Here is a 22,785-nt window from a genome sequence, read left to right on the forward strand (position 1 = left end):
TCATGTGACAGTGTAAAGACAGCTAAACACTGCCCAGCAGTCTGTCAATCGATCCCACCTATTCCCTCCTATGGCAGATTGCCTCTGGAGAACTACATTATCTCCACTCATCAAAATCAGCTTTGCTGTGGAACGGGCAGTAATATGAGAGGGACTAGCAGCAAATAAACACTTCAATCTGCATAGTAAAACCCACCTCTACTCCCTCCGTGTTGTCCTGAGAAGGGGGGGGGGGGAATTGGTGTTAGTTTGTATTTATCTTCTGGGCAGTACACCGTGATTTAGGTTGATCAGAACTCTGCACAGATGCTTATCCTGTACTACCCCATCCTCCTCCTCTGAGGAACACTAGTAAGAGTGAGAGGGAACAATGTGATATACGGTACTTCAGCTGCCATCTGGATAGCCACAAAATTCAGTCTAGATTTTTGCTTGAAGAACCCTAAACTGGGCGGATCTTCCTGCAGCGGATGGCACAGCTCCCAGCATGCCTCTGTGGAGCTCCAGGCATAATCATGTGATAATGACGCCAACAAAAGGGCAGGAAAAAGCTGGCAACGGTATAGGAGTCACTCCTGCTGCAAATTCTATTTGAAGCCTACAGCAGATGTTTGCCTGGACAACACCTGGCTGAAGATGGCCGTTTCGTCACTGTGTTGGGTGGCATCCGGCATCCAGAGCAGATCTGAGGTCTTCCGCCAGCTGCTGGAGCTGCAGAAAATAGGGCAAGGCGTTCTCCTCCACCCATTCGTCCGCTGTGATTGGAGGAAAGATTCTGAGCAAGGCAGCCCGCAGTTCCTCCATGACAGACGTCCATTTGGGGAAGAAGCTGAGGCCAGAGGAGAAAGAGCAAAGAAAGAATTAGAGAATAGTTCGCTCTGTTACAAACTTCACAGCAAAACGAATGGCCACAACCAGAGTACTGCGATCCGTATCAGAGGGGGACATTTATCTGAGGCAAAATATTGGGAGGTTTTTAGAAATTTGTGCAGAACTGTCTCAGACATCCTAAGAAATGACCAGATAGCGCAGGTTCCTTCTTAAAGCGGACCCAAACCAAACATTTTTTTAATTCAGCTATGTTTGAGGTGGGTAGGAGGCGCCCGGTCTAGGTAACATCACGGTATAAAATATTACTATATGGAGATACCAAAATGGTAGCTAATCCAATCACTATAAAGTATGGGATAATAATATTGTCCTACCTCATAGGTGTTTGGCAGAGGAAGCGGCTGTGAGCCGAGAAACGCGTTGTCGAAGTGCACCATTAATAAAAAACCGAATGCTTAATCGTAAACTTCTACGTGCTTTTATATTCTGCCAAACACCTATGAGGTAGGACAATATTATTATCCCATACTTTATAGTGATTGGATTAGCTACCATTTTGGTATCTCGATATAGTACTATTTTATACCGTGATGTTACCTAGACCGGGCGCCTCCTACCCACCTCAAACATAGCTGTTTTCCCGCATATAAACTTTATATCGAGGGTGATCCAGACGAGTTTCTCGACGAAAAAAATCACTTTTATCAGGAGCAGCGACCATCTTGGAAGCAAAAGGCAGAGTGGGGACGGTACTTCTCCACCTGTGAATACAAGTGGTTGCCTTGCTGCAACCTACTTTTGTGAGTATACACTCTATTGGTTTTTTAATACCCATACTACCTAACGATATTGCACCAGAGTGGGCTCCTGGACCTGTTTGTATTTTTTCCGTCGCTATTCTATACTTTTTTTAATTCAGAATATTTAGTTGCAGCACTCTGACACATACAAAGATAAGTAAACACTCCTTCAGGTCTATGAGCATTTCAGTGCATGATTTTCACCCTTCTCTTTTCATAACTAGGGTTATACAGGGGGCAGCCATTACCAATTCCTCCATTGCCGGACACCTCCTACTCCACCAGACTGCCGGATTCTGTCCCGGCAATATGAAAGGAAGGGAGGGGTTCCTCCAATAAATGTAACATATTTTATATTTGTCATCATGCAGCTGAAAAAAGGCTGCTATTTATTATTATAATTTAGAAAATAGATTTTATTTCTGAAATCTTGTATTTTTAATTTGGGTCCACTTTAACCACTTCAGCCTACAGCTTCGAAAATCTTATGCATCCGAGCAATGTTCACCTCCCATTCATTCGCTAATAACTTTATCGCTACTTATCAAAATTAATTGATCTATATCTCGTTTTTTCCGCCACTAATTAGGCTTTCTTTAGGTAGTACATTTTGCTAAGAGCCACTTTACTGTAAATACATTTTAACAGGAATATTAAAGAGACACTGAAGCGAAAAAAAATATATGATATAATGAATTGGTTGTGTACTATGAATAATTACTAGAAGATTAGCAGCAAAGAAAATATTCTCATATTTTTATTTTCAAGTATATAGTGTTTTTTCTAACATTGCATCATTCTATAATATGTGCAGATTACACAACATTCAGCATTCAAAATTATTATTTCAGAGCAGTCTGCGAACTAATGACCTCTCCTCTGCCAGAGGAAAAGTAAATAGTTTACTAACAGTTGTGATAATAAAAGTCAGAAAACAGCCCTCTCCACGACTTTGAAAGTCGGAGAGATAATGGCTTTTTTTGTATAGAGATAACTGGAGTTTCTTAACTCTTCCTGTACTAGAAACAATTAGACTGATGTATCTGATCTTAATGTTTTATTTCTTAGCTGTACTACACCTACAAATCATAATATCATAGTTTTTTTTCGCTTCAGTGTCTCTTTAAGATAGAAATAGAAAAAAATCATTATTTCTCAGTTTTTGGCCATTATAGTTTAAAATTAATACATGCTACAGTAATTAAAACCCATGCATTTTATGTGCCCATTTGTCCCGCTTATTACACCATTTAAATTACGTCCCTATCACAATTTATGGCGCCGATATTTTATTTAGAAATAAAGGTGCATTTTTTCAATTTGCGTCCATCACTATTTACAAGCTTATAATTTTAAAAAATTTAATAAGATACTCTCTTGACATGTATATTTAAAAAGTTCAGACCCTTAGGTAACTATTTATGTAGTTTTTTTTTTTTTTTAATTGTAATTTTTTTTATTTTTTTTTAATACAAAAATGTATTTGGGTAATTTTAGTTTGGGAGGTAAATAGCCAGTTTTAGATGTAATATAATGAATTTTTTATTCATTACAGGTATGTGGGTGCAGTTTACTATTTGGCCACAAGATGGCCACATTCAAAAAATTCCTGGATGTGAACAATGTCGCATCTAGGAACTAAAATGAAGAGAAGAAGTTTCCTGGGGGCAGAAATACCACGCTCTCTGATGAGAAAGCGTCGGTATTTCTGCCGGGGACTTAGATCGGTGAATGGGAATTATATTCCCATTCACTGATCGGGGAGGCAGCGGGCGCGCGCCCGATCGCGCGCACCACACGGCTGCAGCACCACTGCCTATCTGGACGGATATATGCGTCCAGATATGGCGAAGTGGTTAAGCTCCATCTACACAATATGATTCTTTGTGTGATTTGATTACGATTCTATTTACGATCCGATTAAATCCGATTGGGATTTGATTCAATTTGATTAGCCATTGCAAAACAATGGCAAATCAAATCGAATTGAATCTCAATCGGACATGCTGGATTTAATCGGATCGTACAAAGAATCGTATCGTGTAGATGGGGCTTAAGACTGTTCTTAACCATCTGCCGTGCTTCTGTGCTATTGCGCCCCCGTGCTGTCCCCCGGTAGCCCTGGGATCAGTGAACGGGTGAATTCTTAGCAAAATGTACCACCCACCGAAAGCCTAATTAGTGGCGGAAAAAACAAGATATAGATCAATAAATTGTGATAAGTAGTGATAAAGTTATTGGCGAATGAATGGGAGGTGAAAATTGCTCTGATGCATAAGGTGAAAAATCCCCGGGGGCTGAAATAGTTAAACAGGAGGGGTCAGGAAGGTCTCTCAGACAGTGCAGTGTGTGAGGGGAATTGCTGTTGCTGAGGTAACCGACACACCTGCTGTTTAATACAGAAAAGAGAAGTTATAATACCATAAATATATTATTTAAGGTAGATTATTTTTGGCTAACTGACAGGATATAATGTTAATAAATACACAGTATAATATAAATGTAATAGAGCTGAAAAAAAATCCAGCATAGGAATTTGCAGCATCCGATCTTTCTCATCTCTCACACCACACACTCTCTGGGGGAGATTTATCATAAATGTCTGAGACTAAATCTAACGCCTGCTACACACCATGCAATTTCCCGTCAGATAGATGGGTCGAATAAATCATTTTTATTTAGATATTTTTCTGATCGACTTTCATAGAAGTGATCAGAGAAACGATTGGAAATCCGATTGGATCTGTCAGAAATTCTCTATAGACCCATTTGTGTAATGTGAAATTGAATGGTATGTATCAGGCATAAGGAGGGGCTCAGAGGAATGTAGGAGACTAGGAGAGAGGATAAATTACCAGCACTGGAAGGGTTAAAAGGGGTGTCGAGATTTCCATATGGCGGAATATCGTTTTTCCGATAAACTGAACTATACATGATCAAATACAAATAAAACCTAATTAATTTCCTTCCCTTAGGTTACAGAAGACAAAGACTTTTTAATGTATGGTGATTGTAGGTTAATATATACATTGATCATTGAGAAAGGCAGAGCATATTTTCATATGGCGATATAATATTGCCAAGTAATACTGAATTGCACAGTATGTGTCCCTCTAGAAAGATTAGTTGGGAATAACAGGCAGTCAGCTGAGTGCTATTTGCAATAGGTAATCTCATTCACCTTACTTGAACAATGGAAGCAGACAAGTACCTTGTTTGACCAAACAATTGCCAAACAAGAAGAGTCTTAGGACAATGAAAGAGACAGACCAGACCTTAACTAGCTTTTGTCGGTAAATGAACCAGTTTTTGTAAACAATGGCTCAGACCTGGCTGTATTTAATGCATAGAAGCCTTGGATGGGGGTTGTTTTCCTTTCACAATGTATGTGTTTCCAAAGTTCAGACACAAAAACAAAGCTTGGGAAATATATTGACTGTGCTGTCAGCAATAGTTCATATTAAAAAGCATAAAGTTATATTACAATTCCCCATCTAGGTTAAGAAAACAGACAGCACATGTATGCATCATTGCATAACAATTAAGAATGAATATAAAAAAAAAGGTTATGGCATTGTATATGTATTAATATAAAGATTATTTGAATGAATATATCCAGGATGATATAGAGATGCTATATGTTTACCAGTGTTGTATGTTAAACAATAATGTTAGAGATATAAAACTCTGCAGACAGCACAATGTGTTATAATGAGAGATCCATGGTGGTTTTAAGCATGCCAATGATTTTTGGATCAAATCCAATCTATCTTAAATATGGTAGAAAAGGTCACTGTATAATAAATAATAACCAGTGATTCCAGCAAGGTCAGCTATCCATAGAGGAATTATAACATTGATTTATTCACTGTTGGGTTATAATAAAACATGATTTTTGTTTTTAGTTTGCCAAATATCCCAGTAAGTCTGTGATTAGTTAGCCAACAGCACCTACAAAGGGTGAAAGCCAGTATTACACTTGGGTTAAAGATTAGTCACAGAAAGCTCCCATTGGTCACTCCCACTGCCCAGTGATAGGCTAGAAGATTTAATCTCCTGGGCAGGACCATAGGTAGTGAGGGGAATAAGATGAGAGGGGTCATTGAATGAGGATCAGACCATCAGGAGATCTGAGCAGACCAGGACATAGAGGATTCATGCCATCTGAACACAGCCACGCCTAAGAGGAACACGCCCAGAGGCCATCTTGGTGACTATACTTGAACCCAGTTCTGATTTTTCTTTTTAGTCATATGGCTTATCACAGCACGAATATCTGAACTTTTGATTTATTGACGATTGTCTTTCTTAAGTTTATAGTCATTTATAGCCAAAGGGAGTGCGTTCTTCCAGTGCACAGGAATTACTCATTCCATATATTTGATAAAACCCATTCAGTGGGTATATTTTTCTGTCGTTTAACACAACCAATAGTTCGAGAATCGCTGACTGTGAATGCCATAACTTGTTTTGGATAAAAGCGCTAGATACTTCAAGCTACCTCCTCTAGATATTTTGATACTTTGCCGCAGCATGTGCAAGCCACACCTAGCCAAGTTTAGGACGACTCAATAGATATCTTATTCCAAAATTATATGTATTTTACCCGCTTGCTCTGTGTAGTATCACAGGCCAGCGGAGGTTTAAGTGTAGACAGTGGGAAAATTCCTGTCATTTATAGTTGATTGCATAGAAATTGTGGGGCAACGCCCAGTCGTTATATCCACTGAGTCATCCTAAATTAGCCATTTTGTTTTTGATAGCCACCATTTTGTTTGCGATAGCAGCCATTTTGATTTTTGATAGCAGCCATTTTGATTTTTGATAGCAGCCATTTTGTTTTCGTTCAAGTCATCCATTTTGTCTCCAGACATCCTGTGGTAAATTGAGTAACAGGGCCGACGGCCATATTTGAGGAGTCACATCTATGCACTGTATTTGAATTGACTGCTGAATGGTTTAAGCCTTTTGTATTTGGTGATTAAGTATAATAACATTTTGATGTTTTACTGAAATTATTATCCAGCTCATTGCTTATTATAAGAATGACCTTATGAGTTTTGTTATATATCAAAAGTGCAATTTTATATTGTTTTGATATTGTAATATTTATTCGATATTAAATTGATATTTTTATAAATTGGTCTATGTTTATTTACATGTTTAAACCAGTACTGTAAAACCTCGAAAAACGAGCTCACACAGTTAGGCGTGTGTTTGTATCTTAAGCTCCTCCTATTTTTTCCCAGGAGCATTACATTTACATTTTTGATTTTATAATTATTTTTAACAATTTATACAAACATTGACAAAACGCCCGACATAAGAATTGGAGGCCCTAGTGAGATTCGTTTACTTTCCATTACTGGTTTAAACAGTGTAAAAACGTTTTATTGAGCTGGTTTTATTGCATTGGCTATTGAATCATGAGTGCTACAGGTAGTGATTCAGAACTTCAATTGGAACAGACATTCCGAAAGATTGTGGAATTCGTATTTATACAGTTAAAATATAATGAGGAAGTAGATGACTGGATAGGCAGAATGAGGAAAAGTATAAAACAGGAAGCTGATTGTATATTTCAATCTAAAGGTATGGTTGATCATTATCTTTCATGTATGACCACAATAACTTCAGATTCCGAACTGAAGAAGAGGTTGTTAGGCGCCCTACCTTCTGTGTTATATGGGTTATTAGAGGTAGATATCCTTTCACAATCTAGAAAAAAAGAGATTGTACAGTTGAAATCCCAATTGCGAGGAACAGAGGAAAACGTCCAATCATTAACCTCTCAGTCACATAATGTGGAATCAGATCTTCAAATTATAAGGGCTGATAGAGACCAATTAATGATTGATATTTCAGACAGGGAGGTAGCGATCAAAAGTCTGGAAAGAGACGCCGAACGGAATCGTGAAGCGCATCGCAGACTTAGACAGGATTTTGAAGAACTACAACAGCAGTACTTCAAAATCCAACAGGCAGGTAGACTCGATAGATCATCCAGCCCTTGCCCGCCAGTACTCACTCCATATGACCTAAAATGGCAAGGCATGTTGGATCGTATGGAAACGGTATGTAAAACTATGAATACCATAATCGATGACAGTACAAGGGTCCCTAAAGATCAACATTTGGATTCCTCTCCAGAGAGAGATATGCAAATGAGGGCCCCTAGGTATGATGATTCCCATAAAGGTCACGACTCCCTTGCTGATATTGATTCAGATGAATTGGAGGCTGATGAGAGAAAGCGAGAATCCAGCCCTATCCCAAGAAGGGGGAAAGGTACGTATAGAGGGGAGTCAAATAGGGGAAATAATCAGTGTCCACCAGAAAAACAGAGCTCAGCCAGCATCATAAAATTCTTAAACACCGCTGTGCCAAAGTTCACTAAAAAGGGTTCAGCGCAAATAGCATCCCACATGGAGTTGTATGAATCCACTATGGACTCTTTAAATCTGTCTGAAGCAGACAGGATCAGATTTCTCCCATGGGTTTTTGATGACAGATACCGCCACTATTTCACCTCATTTAAAGAGCGGGGTATCATTAGATGGCAAGCAGTTTCACACGAAGTGAAGCTTGAGTTTGGGCCGTATCGCACTAACTCAGAAGCAAAACGAGATGTGTATCGACTTACTTGTCGACCCGATCAGAGCCCCCGAGAATTCCTTTCCGTGCTAAAAAACTCTTACAGTTTAGCATATCGGAATCCTAACTGGGAGTCTCTTGATTTTAAACAGGCATATTACGATGCATTGCCTACCCAAATAAAGTTAAGCATGGCCAATGAGTTAGACTTCGGAAACTCCCTAGAGAAAATGGTTACCTCAGCGACACTGCTGTTCAACATCAGTGGGAGTTCCAATGTAAGTGGGAGAAACAACAAAAAGTACCCAGAGCGCAGAGTAGAAGAAACCAAAGTGAAAGCGGACCTAAACCTTGAATCCCAGCAGAAGAAAATACCTCCTGCAAAAGTACCTATCCAGCAGGGCCAAAGACAGCAACAAAACCCTAATCAAAACAGACCACAAAATCCTAAAGGGTCAGATAGGGATAGCTCAGGTTCTGAGAACCAGGTCTACCGTCCTCGGTTCAATCGCAGGTATCAAGGATACCAGGGTTACCAAGGAAACCAGGGTAGTCAAAGGTATAGAGGTTACCAGGGATATAGAGAACCCCAGGGGTACAGACGACCCCAAAGATATAGACAATGGGATAACCGACCCAGGCAGCAGTGGGAAAGGAGACAGCACCCACCTAATTCACCTAGGGGTAGATCACCACCTAACTCACCTAGGAGTGGATCACCCGCAGGGAACAGATATGATCCCAGGAACCAGAACCCTCGCCGACCTAATAGGTTTGATCAGCTTGTTGATCAAGTGAACAAATTGAGTGACATGATGGGTAAGTTGGCTCAGGGATCTGCAGGAAGACAGCATGAGGATTTTTTAGCTGGGGAGGCAGGGCCCAGCTCTGCCAATTAAAGGAAACCGAGACAAATCACTATACGGAAATGGATATGGCAATACTAAATACGAGTAATGAAAATGATGTGCAATGTACCGACCTACCCCAGGTCGAGGAAGGGAAGTCTAATGTTCTTGATATTTCACCACAAATGGGTGATATTATGTCATTTGAGCCAGAGCGTGAAGTACCCTCTGTTCAGATTGTCCCATTGGTAGAATCCATGGGAACCCAAATGCCTTGCAGGCAGAATCAGGAGGAACAAGTTCCTAATACCCTGACGCTACAGAGAGATCATTCTCTGAAGCAACAAATGGAAAAACATTCCAATTTTCTTTGCAATCTTGAACAGGTAGATGGCCGGTATTTTATCGATACCCATCTACAAGATGGATGTATCGGACCGATCCCAGGTTTACTGGATACCGGTTCCCAGGTTACTATTCTGTCTTTTAACTATTACCAGCAGATCTTGGATTCATCACAAAGGAAGCCAAGATTAAAAGCCTTTGACGGTGCGCTGATAAGCGTTGGTGGTAATAGTTTACAAGTGAAAGGCACATCCTGGCTGACATATAAGATCGGTAAAAAGGTCATTAAACATCCAACTTTGATTGTTGATCTTCCATATGATAGATTGATCATTGGAATCGATTTGCTCAAACGACTAAATTCCATAATTGACTTCATTAATGAAGCAATATGGGCTCAAGTCAATACTCCAATTGATTTTGAGCGCTCCAGCCATGCACAACTGCAACGCAGCTGCCATACGATTGAGGAAAGGCCTAACTCTGTTGAAATCCATTTCCGAAACAGTCAGATACCAGAAGTCACTATCCTGAAAACCGGTAAACCCGAACAAAATATTGATACATCTTTCCATATCATAAATATCCAAAAGGATAAAATTGATAAAATAATTCTGGAAGATGATGTGTTAACTATTGCCCTAAAAGGGGGAAGTCAGGAAGTGGCAGGCATAACCAGCCATACACAAGCATTGGTCAAAATCGAAAAAACCAATGACAATGTGCTGGTTCCCGTGCAGGTAAATAATATTGCTCGGGTAAAATATGCCAAGTTGGATCTCAAATCAGAGGCCAGCTACATAAGCCTAGGACTGCTGAAGCAGGTTACAGACCCTCAGATAATCAAATTTATTTCCACACAGGAATGGATCCACGATCTGGATAACGATAACCAGAGTCATAATGTGATTGCAAAATGCATTTTATCTGTGTCTCTAGGAAACAAATCTGCAAAACATGTCTTCAGTGTGTTAAAGGAACCACAGTACCAAATGTACTTAGGAAACGACATTATTCATCGATTTGCCATACAGGTTGATCTGGTCAATAATGTTCTGTGGTCCAAATTATCCGGAAACCCAGAGGAATTCCAGGATAGAGAACAAGCCCTGAGATGGGGACAGCGAATACCATATGCAGTGGATATCACTGTCGCTGAAAAAGTAAAAATCCCTGAAGGTTGCAAATCATTTCTTTTACCCATTCAAGTAAAGAAGGGTCAAAAGATGAGAAATGCAGATGCCTTGATTTGTTTATCCAATCGGATGCAACAATTAGGGTTGAAGGTAAAACCAATTCCCCTAATAAATATTCATCAGGAACCATTATACATGGTCACGCAAAACATGAGCCCTCATAGTATCACGTTACAGGAGGATACAATGATTGGCTTAGCCATTGACTCAGAGTATTATACTTTTGGATTCCAAAATGAAGTCATTGGATTAATACCTGATGAATATTTGACAGAAGAACAAATAGTGGACCAACAATATTTCTCAACACCTGAAGGATTGTTCAGCATACACTCTGTTTATCCTTTCAGTCCTGAAGAAGGTACATGTCATGTCGAGGAAACATCATTGATTTTTAACCATGAGATCAATGAAAGCGAGTATCAATCACTCCAACAGGGTAAGGATCAAGCATGTTACACCCCAAATGACTTAACTAATAGGCTTGAAGAAGGTTATGAGGTAGGTCAACCTGAGATTTTCCCAGAATTTCAGGAACGGGTGGAAGAACAGCTCTCTATAGCTGATGGATGTTCTAATGAATCAGAACGACAGCAGCTAAGGCAACTATTCTGGGATTTCCAGGAGATGTTTGCCAAGGACTCTTATGACTGTGGGGAAACCGACCTGCATGTTACGAGAATCCTGACTGATCCAGATGCACCCCCTGTGTTTATCAAACAATATCGACTTCCGCTAGCAGCCTATGAGTCGTTATCGGAAATAGTTAAGAACCTGGAAAAGGAAGGTATTATCCGACCAGTACACAGTTCCTTCAATCATCCAGTACTCGGAGTCCTCAAACCGAATGGTCAGTTCCGTCTATGCTCAGACTTGAGACAACTAAACAAACGTGTCTACATGTCTGGTTGGCCCGTACCATACATTGACCAATGCTTGGCGCAAATCCAAGGGTCTAAAATATTCACAGCCCTTGACTGCGCACAAGGATATTGGACAATTAAAGTGGATGAAAGGGATCAATACAAACTAGCCTTCACATTCGGTAACAGACAATTTGCGTGGACCCGTACGCCTTTCGGATACATCAACGCAGGCCACGAATTTGCTGTGTTCATGCACAAAGCAATGCCTGATGCAGCTGAACGAGGTACCCTAACTTACGTCGATGATATCCTTATCAAAAGTACAATCTTTGAGGAACATATTTCAGAGTTGAGATATGTATTAAATCAACTAAGAGAAGCAGGTGTTAAACTTTCCCTACAGAAAGCTCAATGGTGCCGATCTAAGGTAAATTTCCTAGGACATGAAATTACTGCAGAAGGAATTACTCCACAGAAAAAGAAAGTGGAAGCAATCAAAAATACAAGGTCCCCCACAAATCTCAAGGAACTGAGATCATTCCTGGGGATGATGAATTATTCTCGCAAGTTCATAGATAACTATGCTGAGATTACAAAGCCGCTATTGCAGCTGCTAAAGAAAGGAGTACAATGGGAATGGAATGAGTGCCATGAACAAGCTGTATCTGAGCTTAAAACAAAACTCATACAGGCCCCATGCCTTGCTTATCCAGAAGGTGGTAAACCCTTCTATGTTGAAACAGGTTTTACCGACAAGAGTGTAAGTGCAGTTCTTTTCCAAAAGCAAGAAAGACTGAATAAAATAATTGCTTATGCCAGCAAATCACTATCACCAGTTGAAATCAAATTTAATAATTGCGAGAAGGCATTATTAGCAACTGTGTGGGCTTTGCAATATTTCAGAAGTTTTATTCAAGGGGAAAAGATCATTGTGGAAACTGCACACCAATCACTACAATATTTGCAAAGTAACCAAATAAAAGAAGGTAACCTGTCAAACAGTAGGATAACGGCATGGACAATGTCCCTAATGGGATGGCCACTGGAAATCAAATATAAACAGGATACTAAAAATCCAGTTGCTCAAGGATTAGCTGAACTCCATGATTGTACTCATGTGGAACATAAAGATGAGCCACCAGAAAACGATTTTCTGGAAGAGCAATCTCTATCTCCATATAAATCCTATGAAGAGGAGTACTGCAAATCACTACCATGTGCATATGTTGACGGCTGTTCTTTTCACACAGAAGGAGATGAAAAGATGCTGGTTGCAGGTATCGGTATCGTATGGAATAACATATTTCCAGAGATATCTGCGGGATACAAAATTGGTCCCAAAAGTAGCCAGGTCGCAGAACTCGCTGCCGTGTATAAAGCTATACAAATGGCTATCGAACATGACCTTAAGGAATTTGTTTTGATAACAGATTCTGAGTATGTTCGGAACAGTTTTGTGGAATATTTTCCCAGTTGGAAAAGGACTAGCATGACAAGGAGTAACAAAAAGCCAGTCAAACATGGTAAATTGTTTTGTAAAATTGATGAACTGGTTAATACCCACGACCTTACCATTTATTGGAAAAAGGTAAGGGGTCATTCGAAACACCCTGGCGCTGATAAAGATGGGAACGATCTAGCAGATTCCCTCGCTAAGAAAGCAGCCATTGATGGTGAAATCTTCGATATCAATGACCTCATGGGAACTATCGAAGTAAATGTCACCACTAGGGGGCAGGCCCAAAAGGAGTCTCAACCCAGTGTAGCAATGTGGAGTCAAGATTCTCCTAATGAGGATCTCATTGCGAGCCAAAAGGGGGATCCCATTATTGGTTTGTTTTATAAACATATTGGAAGTCCACATGATTATCCCATCACCGTGGAAGACTGCAGTGACAACGAAGAATTACGTATTCTGATGAAAGGTGTGTCACAATTTTCATTACAGGATGGATTGCTGATACGAACCTCGAAAAATGGTATTACGCAGTGGGTAGTACCCGCAGCATATCGGGGTTTGATGTTGCAACATGCTCATGATGCCCCGACAGCTGGTCATCGAGGAGAGAAAATAACGTATGAGTTATTAAGAGACTACGCTTACTGGCCACACATGTTACAGGATGTCAGGACATATTGTCAAGGGTGCTTGATATGCCCTCAATTCCAGCCACAAGGTCCCACTCACAGGGCACCGCTGATGAAAAGAGGCATAGCTATGCCATGGTCAGACATCCAGATCGATTTTATTGGTCCAGTAACAACGTCCTCAAAAGGAAACCGGTATATGTTAACCGTAACATGCCTGTTCACTAAATGGGTAGAATGTCTACCGAGTAAAACATGCAGTTCCAGTGTGTGCGCATCACTGCTCATTAACCACATATTTTCCCGATTTGGTCTTCCACAGCGCATCGAATCCGATCGCGGAAGTCACTTCACCAGTGAAGTAATGACCAAAATGTGGGAAATCCTAGGGGTAAAACGGAAGCTACACATAGCTTACCGACCAGCCTCTAGTGGTGGAGTGGAGCGTTACAATCAATCCATTGTAAATATCCTGAAAAAATTTGTTAGCGAATCAGGTAAAGACTGGGATGTCAAGCTGCCACTAGTTCTCATGGCTATTAGAGCTACTCCAAGCGCAGCAACCAAACTTTCCCCATTTGAGATGCTCACTGGTAGAAAGATGGTGTTACCCCAGCATTTGCTTTACAAAACCACAGATCACAACTTGATGAATGCAACTACTGCACATCAATACGTGGAGAACTTACGAAAGCACCTCCAGCATGCCTTCGCATTTGCTCAAAGAAACATCGGAAAAGCCGCAGTCAGTACGAAAATGTACTATGACCTCAAAACTACCCAAAAGGAGTATCAGGTGGACGATAAGGTGTATCTGTACAATTTCGCCAGAGACCAGGTAAAGGAGAAGAAGTTCCTACCTTCATGGAAGGGCCCATATCCAATCACCGATAAGTTGTCTCCTGTAGTGTATAAGGTTAAGATCCCTAAGGGGGATGACTTTGTTGAAAAATGGGTGCATATTAATCAACTGCGTATATGTCACCCTAGCTCACAGTTGCGGAGAATTGAGCAATCTGGAAATGTATGCTAATAAATTATTTTTCTCCTGACAGGTATACCTAATGATGTGTTAATCTCTACTAGAATCCATATAGACACAAAGATTCCAATCCGGCGCAAAGATGCCCCACCTGATGATTGCCATCCTTTACGCAGTCCTAATCTTGGGGAAGAGTGCCGAGCCACGAATGATGCCAGATCCAGCATCCGTGATGTTACCGGATACCGCGGAGTTCATCATGACCAGATAGATGTTCCTATCCCAGAGGGTCCAGATGAGCCTAAACCCGCGATGTGTCGTTAAATGACGAGCTGATGTATCCGAGATCCATTTGATGGAGATGCAAGTCTGATACCTGTTGCACGCCAGATACTCACAGGAGTGAGTTGTTCAAATCTTGAAGCAAATCCGGAAAGCCCTTTTGTTTGAACCAAAGGCCAAAGCAGTTCATCGCTGTTACAGTTGCTGTTTGCTACCTTTGCAGCAAGAGGAAACCTGTTTGTTTACAGCCGGAGTATCATTTGCCAAATTTATTTTTCTTGAAGCGTGAAACATGAACTTCAATGTGATGAAGACAATGTTTTAAAGTCCATTTTTCCCTTTCATACTTGGATTACCAATACAAAACAAAGGTTATTCACAACGCGTTCCCACAGGAATGAAGCAAACGAAAAACGTTTAATAATCCTTGTTGTTCTTTTGAAATGATCACACACTGGAACATTCCAAAAGAAAAGGGGGATGTGTCGAGATTTCCATATGGCGGAATATCGTTTTTCCGATAAACTGAACTATACATGATCAAATACAAATAAAACCTAATTAATTTCCTTCCCTTAGGTTACAGAAGACAAAGACTTTTTAATGTATGGTGATTGTAGGTTAATATATACATTGATCATTGAGAAAGGCAGAGCATATTTTCATATGGCGATATAATATTGCCAAGTAATACTGAATTGCACAGTATGTGTCCCTCTAGAAAGATTAGTTGGGAATAACCGGCAGTCAGCTGAGTGCTATTTGCAATAGGTAATCTCATTCACCTTACTTGAACAATGGAAGCAGACAAGTACCTTGTTTGACCAAACAATTGCCAAACAAGAAGAGTCTTAGGACAATGAAAGAGACAGACCAGACCTTAACTAGCTTTTGTCGGTAAATGAACCAGTTTTTGTAAACAATGGCTCAGACCTGGCTGTATTTAATGCATAGAAGCCTTGGATGGGGGTTGTTTTCCTTTCACAATGTATGTGTTTCCAAAGTTCAGACACAAAAACAAAGCTTGGGAAATATATTGACTGTGCTGTCAGCAATAGTTCATATTAAAAAGCATAAAGTTATATTACAATTCCCCATCTAGGTTAAGAAAACAGACAGCACATGTATGCATCATTGCATAACAATTAAGAATGAATATAAAAAAAAAGGTTATGGCATTGTATATGTATTAATATAAAGATTATTTGAATGAATATATCCAGGATGATATAGAGATGCTATATGTTTACCAGTGTTGTATGTTAAACAATAATGTTAGAGATATAAAACCCTGCTAACAAGCACAATGTGTTATAATGAGAGATCCATGGTGGTTTTAAGCATGCCAATGATTTTTGGATCAAATCCAATCTATCTTAAATATGGTAGAAAAGGTCACTGTATAATAAATAATAACCAGTGATTCCAGCAAGGTCAGCTATCCATAGAGGAATTATAACATTGATTTATTCACTGTTGGGTTATAATAAAACATGATTTTTGTTTTTAGTTTGCCAAATATCCCAGTAAGTCTGTGATTAGTTAGCCAACAGCACCTACAAAGGGTGAAAGCCAGTATTACACTTGGGTTAAAGATTAGTCACAGAAAGCTCCCATTGGTCACTCCCACTGCCCAGTGATAGGCTAGAAGATTTAATCTCCTGGGCAGGACCATAGGTAGTGAGGGGAATAAGATGAGAGGGGTCATTGAATGAGGATCAGACCATCAGGAGATCTGAGCAGACCAGGACATAGAGGATTCATGCCATCTGAACACAGCCACGCCTAAGAGGAACACGCCCAGAGGCCATCTTGGTGACTATACTTGAACCCAGTTCTGATTTTTCTTTTTAGTCATATGGCTTATCACAGCACGAATATCTGAACTTTTGATTTATTGACGATTGTCTTTCTTAAGTTTATAGTCATTTATAGCCAAAGGGAGTGCGTTCTTCCAGTGCACAGGAATCACTCATTCCATATATTTGATAAAACCCATTCAGTGGGTATATTTTTCTGTCGTTTAACACAACCAATAGTTCGAGAATCGCTGACTGTGAATGCCATAACTTGTTTTGGATAAAAGCGCTAGATACTTCAAGCTACCTCCTCTAGATATTTTGATACTTTGCCGCAGCATGTGCAAGCCACACCTAGCCAAGTTTAGGACGACTCAATAGATATCTTATTCCAAAATTATATGTATTTTACCCGCTTGCTCTGTGTAGTATCACAGGCCAGCGGAGGTTAAAGTGTAGACAGTGGGAAAATTCCTGTCATTTATAGTTGATTGCATAGAAATTGTGGGGCAACGCCCAGTCGTTATATCCACTGAGTCATCCTAAATTAGCCATTTTGTTTTTGATAGCCACCATTTTGTTTGCGATAGCAGCCATTTTGATTTTTGATAGCAGCCATTTTGATTTTTGATAGCAGCCATTTTGTTTTCGTTCAAGTCATCCATTTTGTCTCCAGACATCCTGTGGTAAATTGAGTAACAGGGCCGACGGCCATATTTGAGGAGTCACATCTATGCACTGTATTTGAATTGACTGCTGAATGGTTTAAGCCTTTTGTATTTGGTGATTAAGTATAATAACATTTTGATGTTTTACTGAAATTATTATCCAGCTCATTGCTTATTATAAGAATGACCTTATGAGTTTTGTTATATATCAAAAGTGCAATTTTATATTGTTTTGATATTGTAATATTTATTCGATATTAAATTGATATTTTTATAAATTGGTCTATGTTTATTTACATGTTTAAACCAGTACTGTAAAACCTCGAAAAACGAGCTCACACAGTTAGGCGTGTGTTTGTATCTTAAGCTCCTCCTATTTTTTCCCAGGAGCATTACATTTACATTTTTGATTTTATAATTATTTTTAACAATTTATACAAACATTGACAAAACGCCCGACAGGGGTTACGTGTATAATATTAAAAACAAAAAAGTTACCTGGGGCTTCTATCTGCCCCCTGCAGCTGTCCTGTCCCGCGCCGTCCTCCTACGATCCTCTAGGCACAGTTGTATTCATCTAGTTAGACAAATAATTGGGCCGTGACCGGTGGCGGGGGAATGGAGGATCGTAGGAGGACGTCCCGCGACAGGACAGCTGCAGGGGGCTGATAGAAGCCCCAGGTAAGTGTCCATTTTTGTTTTTAATATTATACACAGAACCCCTTCACAGGATTCAGCAGGGGAGGAGCACACATGTCCAGGCTGCACGGCTGCACTACCTGCTGACAGTTTAGGAATGGATTTGTACTTTTCTTAATTGCAGTGCATTTATAGAAATTCACGCTAAACTTCCGCTATTAAGTAGGATTTAAGCATTTTCTCATTATCAAGCAAAAAACAGTTCCTCTTGCTGGTTAGAAAACTATCAGTAATAGAGAGTACTCGGACAAACAGCTCCATATACACTAACTAAGCATTTTGTTAGGAACACCTGCACACCAAGCCGGCTCCTGACAAGATGGATGCCACGTATTACAAGTAGTCTCCGTTTAATGAACAATATAGGGACTGTAAGTTCGTTCTTAACCTGAATCTGTACATAAGTAGAAACACTGCCATCTTTGTCCCCTGTACCTCCTCTTTGCCTCCAATGTCTCCCTCTGTGTCTGTTCCCCTGTGCCTCCAGTGCCCCCCCCCTCCCCAGTGTCACCTCTATCCTCGCAGCTCTTTCCACCCCCTTGTGCCCTCAGTATCCCCCTTTGACCCATCCCTCTGTGCCATCTGTACCCCTTTATGCTTCCCTCTGTCTCTGTTCCCCCAGCAGTGCAGAGTATGTGCAGTGGAAGCTGTGCTTCTCTTACCTACTCAGGGCAGATCCAGAGATAAGCAACCCCCCCTCTCACCCCCACTGCTCCTTCTAGTGCCAGCTTCTCTTGCATCATGCTATTAAACACGACATGCAGAAGTCAGTACTAACGTGAGTTCAGGGTGATAGGAGGTTGCCCATCGCTGGAGGACTACGGAGCGGGTGAGAGGAGCACTGCTGCTTCCGCTGTGCATACTAATGACAAGATGGCTGCCACACGGCACCTGTATTATTACCCAGAGACCAGGCTGCCTCATGACAAGATGGCTGCCACACGGCTCCTGTATTATTACCCAGAGACCAGGCTGCCTCATGACAAGATGGCTGCCACACGGCTCCTGTATTATTACCCTGAGACCAGGCTGCCCCATCACAAGATGGCTGCCACACGGCTCCTGTATTATTACCCAGAGACCAGGCTGCCTCATGACAAGATGGCTGCCACACGGCTCCTGTATTATTACCCAGAGACCAGGCTGCCTCATGACAAGATGGCTGCCACACGGCTCCTGTATTATTACCCAGAGACCAGGCTGCCTCATGACAAGATGGCTGCCACACGGCTCCTGTATTATTACCCTGAGACCAGGCTGCCCCATGACAAGATGGCTGCCACACGGCTCCTGTATTATTACCCTGAGACCAGGCTGCCTCATGACAAGATGGCTGCCACACGGCTCCTGTATTATTACCCTGAGACCAGGCTGCCTCATAACAAGATGGCTGCCACACGGCTCCTGTATTATTTCCCGGAGACCAGGCTGCCTCATGACAAGATGGCTGCCACACGGCTCCTGTATTATTTCCCTGAGACCAGGCTGCCCCATGACAAGATGGCTGCCACACGGCTCCTGTATTATTACCCAGAGACCAGGCTGCCTCATGACAAGATGGCTGCCACACGGCTCCTGTATTATTACCCAGAGACCAGGCTGCCTCATGACAAGATGGCTGCCACACGGCTCCTGTATTATTACCCAGAGACCAGGCTGCCTCATGACAAGATGGCTGCCACACGGCTCCTGTATTATTACCCAGAGACCAGGCTGCCTCATGACAAGATGGCTGCCACACGGCTCCTGTATTATTACCCAGAGACCAGACTGCCCCATGACAAGATGGCTGCCACACGGCCCCTGTATTATTACCCTGAGACCAGGCTGCCCCATCACAAGATGGCTGCCACACGGCACCTGTATTATTACCCAGAGACCAGGCTGCCTCATGACAAGATGGCTGCCACACGGCTCCTGTATTATTACCCTGAGACCAGGCTGCCCCATGACAAGATGGCTGCCACACGGCTCCTGTATTATTACCCTGAGACCAGGCTGCCCCATGACAAGATGGCTGCCACACGGCTCCTGTATTATTACTCAGAGACCAGGCTGCCCCATGACAAGATGGCTGCCACACGGCTCCTGTATTATTACCCTGAGACCAGGCTGCCTCATGACAAGATGGCAGCCACACGGCTCCTGTATTATTACCCTGAGACCAGGCTGCCCCATGACAAGATGGCTGCCACACGGCTCCTGTATTATTACCCTGAGACCAGGCTGCCCCATGACAAGATGGCTGCCACACAGCTCCTGTATTATTACCCAGAGACCAGGCTGCCCCATGACAAGATGGCTGCCACACAGCTCCTGTATTATTACCCTGAGACCAGGCTGCCCCATGACAAGATGGCTGCCACACGGCTACTGCATTATTACCCTGAGACCAGGCTGCCCCATGACAAGATGGCTGCCACACGGCTCCTGTATTATTGCCCTGAGACCAGGCTGCCTCATGACAAGATGGCTGCCACACAGCTCCTGTATTATTACCCTGAGACCAGGCTGCCCCATGACAAGATGGCTGCCACACAGCTCCTGTATTATTACCCTGAGACCAGGCTGCCCCATGACAAGATGGCTGCCACACGGCTCCTGCATTATTACCCTGAGACCAGGCTGCCCCATGACAAGATGGCTGCCACACGGCTCCTGTATTATTACCCGGAGACCAGGCTGCCCCATGACAAGATGGCTGCCACACGGCTCCTGTATTATTACCCTGAGACCAGGCTGCCCCATGACAAGATGGCTGCCACACGGCTCCTGCATTATTACCCTGAGACCAGGCTGCCCCATGACAAGATGGCTGCCACACAGCTCCTGTATTATTACCCTGAGACCAGGCTGCCCCATGACAAGATGGCTGCCACACGGCTCCTGCATTATTACCCTGAGACCAGGCTGCCCCATGACAAGATGGCTGCCACACGGCTCCTGCATTATCACCCTGAGACCAGGCTGCCCCATGACAAGATGGCTGCCACACGGCTCCTGTATTATTACCCTGAGACCAGGCTGCCCCATGACAAGATGGCTGCCACACAGCTCCTGTATTATTACTCAGAGACCAGGCTGCCCCATGACAAGATGGCTGCCACACGGCCCCTGTATTATTATCCTGAGACCAGGCTGCCCCATGACAAGATGGCTGCCGCACGGCTCCTGCATTATTACCCTGAGACCAGGCTGCCTCATGACAAGATGGCTGCCACACGGCTCCTGTATTATTACCCTGAGACCAGGCTGCCCCATGACAAGATGGCTGCCACACGGCTCCTGTATTATTACCCTGAGACCAGGCTGCCTCATGACAAGATGGCTGCCACACGGCTCCTGCATTATTACCCTGAGACCAGGCTGCCCCATGACAAGATGGCTGCCACACGGCTCCTGTATTATTACCCAGAGACCAGGCTGCCCCATGACAAGATGGCTGCCACACGGCTCCTGTATTATTACCCAGAGACCAGGCTGCTTCATGACAAGATGGCTGCCACACGGCCCCTGTATTATTACCCTGAGACCGGGCTGCCTCATGACAAGATGGCTGCCACACGGCTCCTGCATTATTACCCTGAGACCAGACTGCCTCATGACAAGATGGCTGCCACACGGCTCCTGTATTATTACCCGGAGACCAGGCTGCCCCATGACAAGATGGCTGCCACACGGCTCCTGTATTATTACCCGGAGACCAGGCTGCCTCATGACAAGATGGCTGCCACACGGCTCCTGTATTATTACCCTGAGACCAGGCTGCCCCATGACAAGATGGCTGCCACACGGCTCCTGTATTACCCGGAGACCAGGCTGCCTCATGACAACATGGCTGCCACACGGCTCCTGTATTATTACCCAGAGACCAGGCTGCCCCATGACAAGATGGCTGCCACACGGCTCCTGTATTATTACCCTGAGACCAGGCTGCCCCATGACAAGATGGCTGCCACACGGCTCCTGTATTATTACCCTGAGACCAGGCTGCCCCATGACAAGATGGCTGCCACACGGCTCCTGTATTATTACCCTGAGACCAGGCTGCCTCATGACAAGCTGGCTGCCACACGGCTCCTGTATTATTACCCTGAGACCAGGCTGCCCCATGACAAGATGGCTGCCACACGGCCCCTGTATTATTACCCTGAGACCAGGCTGCCCCATGACAAGATGGCTGCCACACGGCTCCTGTATTATTACCCGGAGACCAGGCTGCCTCATGACAAGATGGCTGCCACACGGCTCCTGTATTATTACCCTGAGACCAGGCTGCCCCATGATAAGATGGCTGCCACACGGCTCCTGTATTATTACCCTGAGACCAGGCTGCCCCATGACAAGATGGCTGCCACACGGCTCCTGTATTATTACCCAGAGACCAGGCTGCCCCATGACAAGATGGCTGCCACACGGCTCCTGTATTATTACCCTGAGACCAGGCTGCCTCATGACAAGCTGGCTGCCACACGGCTCCTGTATTATTACCCTGAGACCAGGCTGCCCCATGACAAGATGGCTGCCACACGGCTCCTGTATTATTACCCGGAGACCAGGCTGCCTCATGACAAGATGGCTGCCACACGGCTCCTGTATTATTACCCTGAGACCAGGCTGCCCCATGATAAGATGGCTGCCACACGGCTCCTGTATTATTACCCTGAGACCAGGCTGCCCCATGACAAGATGGCTGCCACACGGCTCCTGTATTATTACCCGGAGACCAGGCTGCCCCATGACAAGATGGCTGCCACACGGCTCCTGTATTATTTCCCTGAGACCAG

The 22,785-nt window shown here is 43.0% G+C and overlaps 1 protein-coding gene across 2 annotated transcripts in view; it reads right to left on the reverse strand.

The window, feature by feature from the left end:
* Positions 1 to 563: 563 nt before the first annotated feature.
* HEXD (hexosaminidase D) overlaps positions 564 to 22,785 on the reverse strand; it is a 70,914-nt gene continuing 48,692 nt past the window's right edge. For both annotated transcript variants that reach the window (XM_068263592.1, XM_068263591.1), the window contains exon 13: positions 564 to 829. In XM_068263592.1, the coding sequence (XP_068119693.1) occupies positions 649 to 829 (181 nt within the window). In that variant the 3' untranslated portion in view covers positions 564 to 648. The remainder of the gene's footprint in view (positions 830 to 22,785) is intronic.

The sequence above is a fragment of the Hyperolius riggenbachi genome, chromosome 12 (assembly GCF_040937935.1).
Source record: "Hyperolius riggenbachi isolate aHypRig1 chromosome 12, aHypRig1.pri, whole genome shotgun sequence".
Taxonomy (NCBI): Eukaryota; Metazoa; Chordata; class Amphibia; order Anura; family Hyperoliidae; genus Hyperolius; species Hyperolius riggenbachi.